Source organism: Neovison vison, chromosome 5, assembly GCF_020171115.1.
Source record: "Neovison vison isolate M4711 chromosome 5, ASM_NN_V1, whole genome shotgun sequence".
Lineage (NCBI taxonomy): Eukaryota > Metazoa > Chordata > Mammalia > Carnivora > Mustelidae > Neogale > Neogale vison.
The window spans coordinates 163,828,320-163,842,985 of NC_058095.1; the positions used below are offsets into that span (position 1 = coordinate 163,828,320).

The following is a 14,666-nucleotide window of genomic DNA, read 5'->3' on the forward strand; positions in this document are numbered from 1 at the left end:
CCAAAAATTCTGTACAGATACGTTTGAAAATAGTAAATTATGTAATTCATTAACACCACTAAATATTCCCCATTACGTTTGAGAGTGCTGTGGCAAAATTTGGTGGACATTTTGTAGGCCATAAATTTAATGAAGGATGATTATTGATTTACTATTTCAAATACAATTAGTGTTTCATTTGATGAGTTCTATTATTTTCTTCTACTATTTTATTAAATTAGTGGGTGCATTTTATCCAAAAAGAGTAACCCTTTCTAAAATTTATTTTAGGTTTTGAGACTAACATGAACCTCACTGCCCGAGAGGACGCTGGTAGATCAGAAATTGCATCTGAGACTCAAGATAGAAATGCAAATAACCATGGAATTCAATTATCTAATTCACTCTCAAGTGCTATCACTGCTGAAAATGGGAATTCCGTCTCAAATGGTAAGTGCTTTTTAAACTCGGAAGTAAATAGATGAAAGTATTAAGTTCTGTCAACTTTCTAGGGAGAATGGATTTGAAACGTAAAAATGAAGTAGGTTTAAAAGCTGGGACATAGCTCATAAACTTCGCTGGAGGGTATATTGTAGCCTTTTATGGGTTGGGTTAAAGATTGATCGTTGTGTTCAGTGTTAGCTGACTTTTCAAAGATTGTTGTGGAGTATTCGCTATGTGGGAACCAATATAAAATGAGATTATACAGAACAGAAGGAGGAGATGGGATTGTTCTAATGGTACTTTTAATTAAAAAAAAAATACCTTTTTCTTCTCACACCTGGGTAGTGTGAGGGAAAATAATACTGAAGTTATGGTAAACACCAAACTGGCCTTAAGTATTTAACTAGTGTATATAAAGGAATGTATCATCTAGAAATTGGCTAGACTGTGTTTATGCAAAAATCATTCTGATAGTGGCTTAAACAAATAACTTATTTCTCTCACACATAAAAGCAGCCCATGGCTGTTGGGATGATTTTCCTGAGGACATATGGAAAAGCTGGCCAAAATTACCATTGTTGTTTAATCTGATTAAAGGCACTAGAAAACCATTATGACCTTGAGATCCAGGGAAGAGATGGAGGGAGGGAGTTTAGAACACAGGGAGGACCAAGCAAGGAAGCCTACATTCTAGGCTCTTCTCCAAGAGACATCCATGCACTCTCCCAGTCCATAGACACCAGCTCAGAAGCTGGAATGGATTTCTGACAGCCTCCTGGACTGTGGGGAAAGACTAAGTCCAGGGCCTCCTAAGGCCATGGGTTAGAGCCTCAAGGTGTCCCTCCTAAGGGCTGGGTGTTCCCAATCTAGAAACCACAGTTCAGCTCTGAATCATCTCAATGCCGGCTGTTTGATAGACGTCCTTCAGGACTGACAGGGCCCACACGTACCTGGGAAGAAATGTATGTGGATGTCTGTGTCTCAAAGGACATCGACAGCATCCGAGGCTTCAAAATGATGTAACAAACCATGTTTCAAACACACAGTCAAAAAACCAGACACATGATGACACAAGACAAGATCACAAATTAACAAGCGGAAATAGCCATCCATTGCGGCCCATCCCTGGAAGCCCAGAAGACGGGAGTTCAGAAGCACTTGCTTTAAGCTAAGTGTGTTTACTGTGCCCAAGGAGATGAAAGAATGAGAATCCGCAGAAACGGGGAACTATAAAAATGTGTTGAATGGAAATTCTGAAATTGAGAAATAGTCATAAAATTAAGTACAATAGAGGATGAGTTTCGAGCTAATTAGACACAGTCATTAAAAAAAAAAAAAAAAAGCCTGAGGAGCTGGACAATCCATGAGAACATTAGGGAAGGAGACACAAAGGAGCAGGAGAAGATCGGGGGATCCAGAACACGGTTTGGAGGCAGGCAGGGTCGGGTGAGAACGTGGCTGGAGAAAGTAGACAGGCTCCACGGACTGCAGGAAGACTGTGCCCATGAGGACACCCGTGTGCGAGGGTTTATTGGGCCGTCGTTGACCATCATCAAAAATGGACGCCCTTGGGCCGGGGACTGGATCACTTGGGTGTCTCCTGCTCTGTAAAGCACCCACCCACCGCCCCCGGAACTTAGAGGCTTAATTCAACAGAAGATGGTGATTTCATATGTTCCGTGGGTCAGGAGTCTGGCTGAGGCTGGTCTGAGTGCCCTGGTTTCAGGGTCTCTCATGAGGCAACTCAACTCTTGGCCAAGATTCTAGGCCTCTTGAAGGTGTGAGTGCCCCGTGGCGGGCTCCCCGGGGCCATTTTACAGGCTGACTGGCACGTGGATAAATGGTGCAAACTACAAAGCGTGGGGCACGACCCTTCTGTGCCACCAAACGGTGACTGTCGAGCATGTCGCGCTAAGTGAGGGAAGACTCAAAGCCGACAAGTACGATCTGTGCACGTGATGTTCCGGAGAAAGCAAAACGAGATGCACAGAAAACCACGCGTGGTTGCCCGAGGCTAGGCTTGTGGTCCAGGCCGGACTGCGCGCCTGCTCAGTCCCCCCAACGGGGGCCGCTGTAACAAAGCACCAGACTGGGTGGCTTCGGACGGGCGCAAACACGCTGTGCGGGTTCTGGATGTCCGAGCAGCGCGCCCGCGAGCTCAGCTCCCTGGCCGCCCGCCTCCCGGCGCAGCCTGCCTGACTCCCGCTGTGTCCTCCCAAGTTGGGAGGACGGAGCCAGATCTCCGGGGTGCCCCTTGGAAGGGCACTAACCCCAATCCTGATGGTTCCACCCTCGGGACCCGATATCCTCCCAGAGGCCCCAGCTCCTACAACCACCACCTTGGGGGTTAGGAATGGGGGGGACACAAACAGAGGGGCCCGCATCACTACCCACAAGCAGGTATGTGTGTGTTCTGGAAATGTATACATGTGTACGGCTTTCTGTCTGTAGATGTGACTTTTGTTCAAACCAAACCAAACCAAAGCCTGCTTAGCATAAATAAAAAGAAAATTGCCCTTAGGCATCTCATAGTGAAACGCTGATAACTAAGAGCAAATATTAAAAGCAGCCAGAAGTAAAAAAAAAAAAAAAAAAAAAAAAAAAAAAAAGACAAATTCTAAGGAATGGCAATGCAAAGACAATTCAAAAACAATGAAATAACATATTTAACACGCTCAAAGAGCTGTCAGTCTAGGTTTTCATAAATAGTAAAAAAAAAAAAAAACTTCTTAAAAGATGCAAAGGAGTTAAGGCAGTTTTAGAAAAAAAATAAAAACTAGAAGAATTCAATGCAGGACAGACCCAAAATGCTCAGAGATACAAGCAGGAAAAACGAACAGTCAATAACACCAGTGAAATCAGGAGAGCATGAAGCAGGGTTTACTGTCGCAGGCCAGTAACTCAGACTCACGGGCTGTAATTTCAAAGGCAACCATTGAAGGAGTAGTCGTGAGTATGTAATTTCCAAACCAATAGAGAGAGTAAAACAGTATAATAAAAGTCAGTCTATCCCAAAGCTGACAAAAAAGAGGTGAACTGGAGTGACCTGGAAAACAAGACCAGGCACCCCGGTGGCAGTGGTTGAGCATCTGCCTCAGCTCAGATCATGATCCCGGAGTCCCGGGATCGAGTCCCGCATTGGGCTCCCTGCACAGTGGGAAAGACTGTTACTCCCTCTGCCAGCTTCTCCCCCTGCTTGTGGTTTCTCTCTCTCTGTCAAATAAATAAATAAAGTCTAAAAAAAACACACACACACAAGGCCAATAGGAAGGTCGTAGATGTAGGCATAAAATCACCTCTGAAAATAACTAAGCTTGAACTCAGTTTAAGTTTATGTTTCAAGCCATGAAGGTTTAAGAGACTCGTTTAGTGTGAATTCACATTAGAGACAAATCCATTAATAAAATATTTTAAAGCCGAAGATTTCTGAAAACCATGTAAAACATGAGGATGCTAAAAATTTAAATGTGAAGGAACGGAACCAGGAAAGGTGTGCCATGCAAATATTAAAAACAACTTTCTCATCTTTCCGGGAGTTCTAAATTACATCTCTGAGGGATCAGTAGATTCGGGAAGAAATCACAGAAAAGCAGAACTTTGTCACAAATGACAATGAAAATATGACAGAACTTGTGGGACGCTGCTAATGTCTTCATCAGGGGAAATTTATGTCTATCTGTTTTGCAAAAGAAGGAAGGCCAAAAATCGGGTTTTTAAATGTCAACAAGTTAGAGACAGAGCAACAGGAAGTGGAAGAAAAGATACAGTAAAGGTAAGAAATAAGTTATTGAAATGTATAACAAATAGCAAAACTGGAAGTCGGTTCTTTGAAAAAAAAAAATCTTTGAAACATGAATAAAATGGAAAACTCTCTTGCAAGGATAGTAGAGAAATAAAGAAGGTGGCAGAGGTGACGAACTCCAGGATGCAGAGGGGACCCACCCCAGACTTTCTAGAGCTTGGAAAATAGTAATCTGTATATGATGAACAGTTTATGCCAATATAAGTTTGTGAATTTAGATGGACAGACACACTTCTCCAAAAGAAGAAAGGAAAAAAAATAAAATAAAATCCTGGCGGTGGCTATGAAGGAGGGCACGGATTGCATGGAACCCTGGGTGTGCCGCATAAACAATGAATCTTGGAACACTGAAAAAATAAAATTAAATTAAAAATTAAAACAAACAGAGGCTCCTGGGTGGCTCAGTGGGTTGAAGCCTCTGCCTTCCGCTCGGGTCATGATCATAGGGTCCTGGGATCGAGCCCTGCATCGATCAGGTTCTCTGCTCTGCAGGGAGCCTGCTTCCTCCTCTCTCTCTCTCTCTGCCTGCCTCTCTGCCTACTTGTGATCTCTGTCTGTCAAATAAATACATAAAATCTTTTAAAAAAATTAAAACAAACAAAAAACTACAACTAACCAAAATGGACCCCCCAAATAGGAAAGCTAAATAGTAACATAAATATTAAATCAATTAGAGTTGAAATTGAATACTTTTCTCTGAGGAGAACCCAAATGACTTTCCCAGCAAGTTGTCTCAAAATTTTCAGGATGAAGAATGCGAGTGTTACATAAGCTCTTCCAGAGACTAGGAATACAGAAGGGGAAAGAAAAAAACCTCCGCAGCTTGCATAAATAACCACTTAATTTATGACAAACTTGGCATTGCAGGGCACTGGGGGAAGGGTGATCGATTACTATCCGTGAGAGGAAAAAAAATGGACTTGACCCTTCCTTCGTGCCGCACACACAAGAGACTTCTGGTAGATTATAGATCTAAGTGTCAAATGTACAATAATCAAATGTGTTGAAGAAAGCACAGGATTTTTTTAACCTCAGAGATAGGAAAAGAACGGAGGATGTCTTAAGCCACACAAGAGTGTTAACCATAAAGGAAAACAATTGTACATATAAGTGTACACATAGAGGAAGTATTTTCAACACATTTGACCAACAAAGGGTCATCTTTGGAGTTTGCTTAAAAACAAAACAAAAGGCTATTGAATAGGAATTTGGACAGGGACATGAATAAGCACGTAAGCTTTTTCAGAGCCACCTTCACTGGGAGTTAGAGAAAAACACGGGAAGGACACAGGAAATACGACTTTTCGCACACCTGCAGGATGGCAGCACGGACCAGCGAGGAGGGGCTCGGGCGAAGAGGGCGCTGGGAGGGGACGGCTGCCCAGGGCAGGACAGGATCTCCCTGGGGGAGGAGAAACCCATGGGGATCGGGAGAGAGGATGACGGCGGCTCCTGGGTAGCTGACGCAGACCTGTCCTAGCTGCAATTCCACCATTTAAAAAGAGAAAGAGAAAAGGCAGGAGGGAGAGAGAAGAGGCGGGGAATGGAGGGGGCGTGGAGAGCCCTTGTCGGGCATCAGGATGGTGGCCGGTCCCCACCCTGTCTCAGGCTTCCTTCAAGATCCGAGGGACCCCGGGGAGGCTTCTCAGCTCAGTATGATCCTCACCCACACGTGGTCACAGAGGAGAAGGAGGATAGAACGAAAACCATACGGGGGCCGGGGTTGGGGGGAGAGGGAGGGGGCAGGTAGCTGGTCCGGGCAGCGTTTGTTCAAGCTTAGCAGGAAGGTCTCCGGAGCAGAAGGGAATTCTCTGTCGGCACTCAGGGAAAAGGTTGTTTGAATCGCACACACGGGGGAAAATCTCGGATGTGTTTACGGATCTCACCCCCCCATACTGAGGAAGGGTTACAAATAATGATCAGAAGGATCGTCACAGAGGGGCCTGGTTGGCTCCGTCGGTCAAGCCTCTGACTCTTGATTTCTGTTCAGGTCGTGACCTCAGGGTCCTGAGATTGAGCCCCAGGTCAGGCTGCACACTCAGTGGGGAGTCTGCTTGGGGTTCTGAACTCCCCTCTACCTCTGCCCCTCCCCCCACACGTGCACACATACTCTCTTCTCCAGATAAATCAATCTTTAAAAAAAAAAAAAAAAAAGAAGGATGCAAGTCACAAAACAGAGGCTTTTTGGTGCAATGGTGGAAGGGGGGAGTGACATCAGTTAGAGACAGAAGGATTTTTTTGCCAGCAGCAAAGACTTCTAGAAAAAGAAACTGCCCTTACCAAATTCCGTTACTGCTGCGAGCAGACAGAAGTTCGGCCAAAAATGATACAGGCTCCCCGGACCCCAAAACATCAGCTTTTCTTAACATTTTCTCCTGACTGAATTTTGCAGCCTCTAAAAACAATGTCTTAATCAGATGAGATTTATAATTTTATGCATTCAAAAAATTAATCGTGTTTCAGAAAGCAGAGAGAAGAGTAAAGAAAAGAATAAAAACTATCAGTTCTGTTACCTAGAAATACTCAAAATACATCTCATATCCCACTGGGTCAAACTGTACATTTTCATACAGTTGTTACGTGCGTGGTTATGTCATGTTTGGCTTATTTTTATAAAGTTTGAGTTTGACAAGTCTGCTGCTGTCCCCACCTTAGGAATATTGTGTGGCGTGTCTCCGCGTCGGCAAGTTCAGATCTGCTTGGCTTAGAGCTGGCGACTAAGCACGCTCAGAGAAGGGCGCCTCGTCTTATTGGGCGATGACCGAGCCCTGTGTGTTGGAGAGCAAAATTACCGCTCGATTTCCCACCCTGAAAACAACACTGTCATGTGTTACTCCAACTCGATTTAAATAGGCATTTTGTAAAACTCTCCACGTTAATGTTTGATGTTCAGTCTTATGTGACTCTGTTTAGCTAGAAATAGAGAGAGTCAGGCTTTCTCTTAACATGGTTACTTTCTGAAAGCTCCGATGCTAACCTTTTGGGAGGAGGTAAAGGTCATGAAAGCACCGTATACCTTTATGTTGAAATTAGGTATTCCTAAAATAATAAAAAATGGAATTTAAGTGACAGCTGTAGCTGGCAGGTATGTGATAGAAGATGTTTCACAAACGCTAGGAAGCAAGTAACGGATTCCTGTTCTACTTGCAATTTTGGAGTATTCAAAGATGGCCACACAAAAAAAAGGAATTTTAAATATGTTCAAATGATAAATACTGAATACACAAATATTTAAGAAAGATGACCATATACTCATTCACTTTTGCTGAAATTTCAACCCATGCTTCTCCCTAGCTCGCCTTGGATGACATTTAACCTTACCACAAAGAAAAAGAAAAGAGAAACTTCCTGTAGCCAAATTACTTAATTTGTGTCTTTTTTTTTTTTTTTAAGATTTTATTTATTTGACAGAGAGAAAGATCACAAGCAGACAGAGGGGCAGGCAGAGAGAGAGAGGGAGAAGCAGGCTCCCTGCTGAGCAGAGAGCCTGATGCGGGGCTCGATCCCAGGACGCTGAGATCATGACCTGAGCCAAAGGCAGAGGCTTAACCCACTGAGCCACCCAGGTGCCCCTGTGTCTTGACTCAAAAACCAAAAGCTATGGGCTGGACAGCGGTTGTGGAAAAGCCTCGTTAAAACAAACAAACAAACAAACACCTGTGAGTTTTATTCTAAAAATCAAACTTAAAACCAAAAACCAATGGAACAAAGGAAAAAAAAAATCCTCTAAACCAAAATGGAAATTTTTGTGGACTACATTGCCTGAAATTAATAATATCAAATTAAATATTTAGGACTCTCAGACTTCTAAACTTCAGAATGTAACCAATGTTTGAGCCCTGGAAGACAGGTATATGTACATTGCCCCTTAAATCTTGTAGGGACCAGAGTTTAAAATAAAGCAAGTTCTGTGTTGTCATTAATTGACAATCACTCAGAAATCTCAGGAGTTACAGGCACAAAAGGAAAATTATTTCAACTGGGGTTTCAGTCTTTCAAAGCTACTCAGCATGTTGATGTTGGTCTGCTTTGGTGAGCGCGGTGAAAGTCTGGGTTCTTGCAACCTCCCCAGATTACTAGCATATAGGGCACAAGGCCCTGGGTACATCCCCCGGGTAAGCACTTAGCGATTGGAACAATGTTGCACGTTACCTAAGAACCAGTGAGTTTTGTGCAGGGTGAAGAGTTAGAAAATTTCTCCTTGTCGGTATGATACAAACTGAACTAATATCACCTACGTGCAGAATGTAATATATAGGTGATCATTGTAATTCTGAAAGCAGTTACTAGTCCTCATTCCTAATTCACAACGTATAGCCAACGTGCTTTCTAAATAAAGGCACAAAATGGAAATAAATGTTTAGAATAACTTGAAATTCTAATTGAATCAGAAATAGTGTTATTTTCTAGGAAATGATTTCTCTTGAATGCCAGTATCTGCACGCTACCTCTGCTTCCCAGAAATAATTATCTGTTTGTTCATTTGCTGAAATATAGTTATGTGTGGATAATTATAGCTATCACTTACTTTAATTGCCAGGCTTTTTACTTATGTGAACACAGACTTAGATCTTTTTTGGTATACTTAATTATTCCCCAGACTTGTGGTTATTTATCATTAGATTAAAGAACAGTTTTTCGTGTTAGGACGTTTTAGTCGCATCACACAAAATATTGTGTGTATAAAGATGTTCATTTTGTGGGGAAATAAAGATATAAAAAATTCCAGCTAGGCCCTTTTATGTCCAGTATGATTTTCTTCCTTGCTGCTCAGTGAATATACAGGATCTTGCTGGGCAAAAGGAAACAAGTGGCAGTTAGAGAACGCAGTCATTACATTTGGTCTGACGTTTACTATTCCGTGAAGATGGTGTCCCTTTCTCGTCTGTTATGTTTATCCTCGGTGCGCAGTGAGGGTTATCTGCGGTGTAAAGGGCTTTACGCAGGGAAGGACTAGGTGAGACCATCTGGAGGACCAGAGGAACTCTGCGTTCTTTACACGGCCTCCAGTACCATACTGAAGCCACCCCATCGGAGCTGCAAACCACAGTGGTTCTGGAAACATCTACAAATGGCTTTCGTCAGCCCTGCTCGAGAGAGATCCAGAATGCTGGCAGAGGATCCTCTCATTTGAGGCCGTGAAAAACATTCAGTATACGTTTTACAACATCACTTTGTTTGGGGATTGTATAGATTCTTTGGAACTCATACTAACTGCCAGAGGAAGCAAGCCTTCACTTGAAAATCTGGAATATTGTGCAATTATCTATTTTCAGCAGCAGAAGGTAGCTTTGCAAAGGAAGCCAGCTCCCCGGGCCTTTAGAAAGCCCTGTCCTGCTCCTTCTGGCTAAAAATATTTTCAAGTCATCTTAAATAATTGCTAATTTGGACTTCATTTAATTGAATTTCCTCCGCTGTGGTTGAAAAATCAGGATTCAAGATGGCTGGGCTGAAATGCTGACTCTGTTTTTCCCCGGATCTGTCGCATTATTCCCGGGTGTCCGTGTTCAGACCCCGGTTTTGATGCTTATGAACTCCATGCCTGGGAGCAAATTACTTAACCTGTCCAGGTCTCAGTTTTCTCATCTTAAAAATGGGGACAGTTAAAGGACCTGCCTTACGGGATTGTTATGAGGGTTTTGCCGTAGGGCTTACACAAGTCAGTGCTCAATAAACATTACCTACCCCCAGATACCATAAAAGCTTAGATATTTAGGGGCTAGAAGATCGCTGAAAATGTGTCCATTAAAAGCAAAAATGCATGCTGTAGATGAAGTATGAGGCACTGAATTAATTCATCCCAGACCATACAGACTATAATGCTAAAATCAATGCCTGAGACCCCAGTCCACACGCGTGTATGGTCAAACATGCGTGTCATTTGGTGGCTGCGCTGGCGTTCAGGGTGCTGACAGACGTCATCGTCGGGAGCATGCGGGATGAAGGGAAACTGGGATCGACAAGTGGATTTCTGGGGAAGCTCTGCTTTACCCCTCGGGGGGTTAGAGGTTTCAAAATAATAAACAGGGCAGACTGACAGGAAGAAGCCTAGGGAAGGGCAGGTACACATCGGTACCTCAAAGCATTTATAAAGCACCCGTTGCATGCAGACCTTCTGCAACGCGTGCGGAGCCATAGGAAATCTAAGCAAGTCAGACCTGCTCTGTGTGAGAAGAGAGCGCACACAGAACGTCCACGATACAGTTCAGGAGAGATCACGAAGCAGGGTGGCCAGTGACAAGTGTCCGATCCGTCACATGAAGAACGAGTGTCCTGTTGCCTCCACCTGGAAAAGGAGATTCCTTGTGGGCTGGGATTGTTCGGGATGCTCCTGGTGAGGACTGGGATTTTCAAAACGAATCAGACTCAGACTAGAAGGGCACACCTTCCAGGGAAGAAAATTTATTGCCCACAATCTGTGTGGCAGGGATGAGAATGGGGTACTTTGATGGAGGAGATCAGTAACTAAGGGACAGAAAGTGGCAAGAGTGCTCCAGGCATCAGATGCCAATTCAAAGAGTGTCTCTGGGAGAGTAGTCTTGGCTTGGAGGGGTGAGGTGCAACCTGCTCTTGTGGAGAAACCTCCCCGATTGGGTTATTCAGAGTGAGTCGTGGAACGGAAACTTGCGCTGGGAGTAGCGGTTTTGAATTCCCCCACCCGAGCCTTCGTGGGCTGTGCGCCCCAATGAGAGTGACCGAGAATGGGCTGGCAGAGACGGCGAGAAGAGGGGAACGAGGGTGATCCGAGAGGTTGAAGTTCTGGGCAAGAGAACAAGGCACCCTTTACCGGAAGTTAGAAATGAAGTTTGAAGAGGAGGTTTATTCTGGGGCTTGGACTTCAACTTCAAGTGCTAAGAGGGACTTCTGGCTGTAGACAGTTGTTCCCTAAACAATGCTGTAGACAGTTGTTCCATAAACAATGCTTATAGTTTGGGAGTTTAAGGGTAGCTCAAGGATGGGAGGATAGAAGAGGTAGGGTTTTCAAGGAAGCTGGAGAAGTGGGAATCCTTTATGGCATCAGAGGAAAAGATTTAAAGGGAAATGAGGGGAAAGTCTGACGGCAAAACCATGTAGAGTGCCAAGCTTCAAGAACTATCGCTTGAGAAGGGCAGACGTACAGATGCAGAATAAACGGTCAGACAGAGGAACACTGATGTCCAATTCCAAAACGCCAGGAGAGGCATCATGTAAAGAGTAGGGGTGCTTGGTAAGCTGGCAGGACATGAAAGGAGAACCAAACCCCATTGCTGTTGACTAAACAAACTTGGGTTTGGGCAGAATTCTGGGGATTATGACCAGCAGAGGCCGACTGGTTCGTTACATGATTTGCAGAGGGACACCACTGTCTACAGCCTGCGTCATGCTTCTTTCCTTAGAAGACTTTACATAAACCCTTCGTCTGATGTGCAGACTTCACCAACAGAGGCTCTCCCTTTTCAACATCTCCTTACAAATCTCAAGGAAGTCCAAGGTCTGGGTCCACACACATGTGATGGGGAGAATGTCCTAAATGCTACACAACCCCCACCCCCGCATCCTGGGGAAGGATTCATGACCAAGCACCCACTACCCAAGGAGAGAGGGAGCCCAGCGCCTCCTCCCCCTACCCGCGCCCTCCATCAAGGCCGATGAGTCCCCGACTCTCCCACCTCCCCCTACCCGCGCCCTCCATCAAGGCCGATGAGTCCCCGACTCTCCCACCTCCCCCTACCCGCGCCCTCCATCAAGGCCGATGAGTCCCCGACTCTCCCACTGCCCAGCCCCAGTGCAGAGCAGCCTGTCTCCTAGAACGCCACTCTCTACTACGTAGAATGCCTTCCCCAAGCCTGCCGGCTTTCTTTGAACAGAAGAATGCAGTCTCGGGGGCAGGGGGGCAGGATGGGGACCGTTCCAGAAGACCTTAGCATCTGGGCAAGCTTGACCTGCCGTCATCCCGACAAGCCTGGCTCCTGAGAACGATGGTCTCAGCAAGGGGACATGCTTCCGTCGGACCCACAGTTGCTGCCACGGACACACGTGTGGAGGACACGGAACTGCAGCCGGTGGGGGAACAATCACCTCAGAACACGGTCTGGGGAGGAGGCTGTGGCAGCAAGAAGAAAATGTATAATCCGTCATGAAAATGTATAATCCGTCCCCTGGGATCAACGCCTTCCATGGACGTCAACAGAGAAACGTTCTGGTTCACCTCACATGTTCTCCCCGCCACGGGTCCGGAACCTTCCACTCGGTAGGAACACGGTGGAATTCTCTACCCCAAGACTTGGGGGCTTTCTGGGGGGCCTTTGCACAGCCCACTGTCACTGTACAAGGGAGGCCCTGACCTCAGGAGGGACCCGTGCTCAGGAACTGACAGGTATGGGACGCCTGGGTGGCTCCATTGGTTAAGCGGCTGCCTTCGGCTCAGGTCATGATCCCAGCGTCCTGGGATCGAGTCCCACATCGGGCTCCTTGCTCGGCAGGGAGCTTGCTCCTCCCTCTGACTCTGCCTGCCTCTCTGTCCGCCTGTGCTTGCTCTCTCTCCCTCTCTCTCTCTCTCTGATGAATAAATAAAATCTTAAAAAAAAAAAAAAAAAGAACTGACAGGTGAGATGACGCGGTTTCCAGGTCTTTTTTTTTTTTTTTTTTTTTTTTTTTGAGATCATGAGAAGTAAATGAAACAAGATTGAAATAATGCGCATCCGGCTTGGTGATGGGCACACGGAGTTTCATTTCATTTTCTCTTTTCTTTCATGTGTGTGAGATTTCTATAATGGAACGTTTTGTCGTGCTGGTTGTCTAGGTAAATAACATGAGCAAGTTGTTGTACGTCTGTGTGCCTTTCTTTGAATATTTATCGACTGATTGCTTATTTTTAGGTTCATTACCTGGTGCTTATTTCCTCTCTCCCCTCTCTGGACATAGTCTTTGCCCGTGTTTTAAAATCTGACAGCCGATCCTTTATTTTACTGTGTCAGCTGTTTTAAGAATAATAGAGCCTTTTATTCAGTGCATTTAAATGTTCTGTATTGTCGTTTCTTAGTTTGCATTTTATCTTTATGATGTTTTCATTTATATTGATTTTTAAATGTTCAGGTTAGAGGGACTCGTCCATCTTTTCCTTCTTGGGCATTCTCTTTTTCTTCTGGTGTCCTGTTTAGATCATTTGCCTTTAAAATGCGCGGCTTCTGAAATGGCAACAAGATAAAATATTTTATTGGTCCAAAACAGAACAAAACAGAACCGTGCCTTCTGACGTTCCCGGTGTCCCCCATCCCCTGGCTCCCACGCCCTCGGCTCGCCGGCCTGAGTGAGCGGGTTCTGCACCCCAGGCCGGTGTCTCCGTGGCTCTCCCCACCTGCTGCTTCGTGATGGGGAGGAGGTGGCTCGCAGGCCAAGGCTGCCGTGAGCGCCCCTTCCTTCTCCCTCGCCGTCCCTCTCTGTGCCCACACGGGCACCATCTGCCCCACCTGCCGACCCTGCGGCAGGTTCTGGGATCTGTGACTTCTTTGGCCAACAGGGAAGAAAGGCCTCGTAACGCAGCGCTCGGGTAAAATGACGTGTCATCCCAGTCCCTCTCAGAGACCGGCGGTGCTGTCCGGTGCCTGCGAAATGCTGTCTGCCGTCTGTGGGGCGTCCTGTCAGGGGCTTTCCCTCGGCCTCCTCTGTCTTCCAGCACATCCCGCAGGGTCCCCGCCCGCCGCACCCTCTCAGAGGCCCTTCTGCTGGGCGTGGAGCTTCTGGAAGGTCATCGTCTCCCCTGGGGGTCTCCACGCACCGCCCCCCGCCCCCCCCCCGCACCTGCTTCACCGTTCAGAGCTTCTCCTCCCCGAAGGCTCAGATCCTGTGGCGTCTCCACCAGCGCAGCCCTCCAGTCCCTCCCTCAGAACGCATCCCTGCTCTCTCCAGGATCCCGCTCAAGGTCACCCGCCGCCTGCCTGACCCGTGACGCGACTCATTCATTCCGAGTCCTGGCTGAGGGTGCTGGTCTGGTCTTCATGGCGTTCCCAGTGCCCTGTTCAGAGGGGGACCGGGAGGGGCTCTTAGCTTCATGTAAAGGCCACCGTCTACAGCACATCTGTGCTACCGACTCGGCTCTGAGTTTGTCTCCTCCGTGAGCCAAATTTCTGTTTTAACTCAGGGAGTAACCTTCTGACTTATAATCCAGTTTTTAGAAACGGACCCCCACGTTCTTCCCTTTTTGTCCGATTCTGGTCTTTGTGAGACGTCCGTCTAGCCATGGGGTTTGTCGTGCTTGCCGGCCGGCACTCTGCTCCCCCCACGAGCACCCACATTTCCACAGCCCTCTCCACGCGGGCCCCGGTCTGTCCGCGGCGTCTGCAGCGTGGACACCGCTTCTACAGCCGACCCTCTGCTGACCGGCCGGCCTGGAACTCCAGCTTGTGACCAGCTCAGAGTCCCATGTTCCCTTCCACCGGGTTTAGATCCCAGACCTCTCTGC

At 46.3% G+C, this 14,666-nt stretch overlaps 1 protein-coding gene across 1 annotated transcript in view; it reads left to right on the forward strand.

Annotated features, from left to right (window-relative positions):
* The window catches only part of MYO16 (myosin XVI), a 432,663-nt gene that overhangs the window by 390,906 nt on the left and 27,091 nt on the right, over window positions 1-14,666 (forward strand). Inside the window, exon 32 of the mRNA XM_044250091.1 lies at window positions 271-429. Within this exon, the coding sequence (XP_044106026.1) occupies window positions 271-429 (159 nt within the window). The remainder of the gene's footprint in view (window positions 1-270; window positions 430-14,666) is intronic.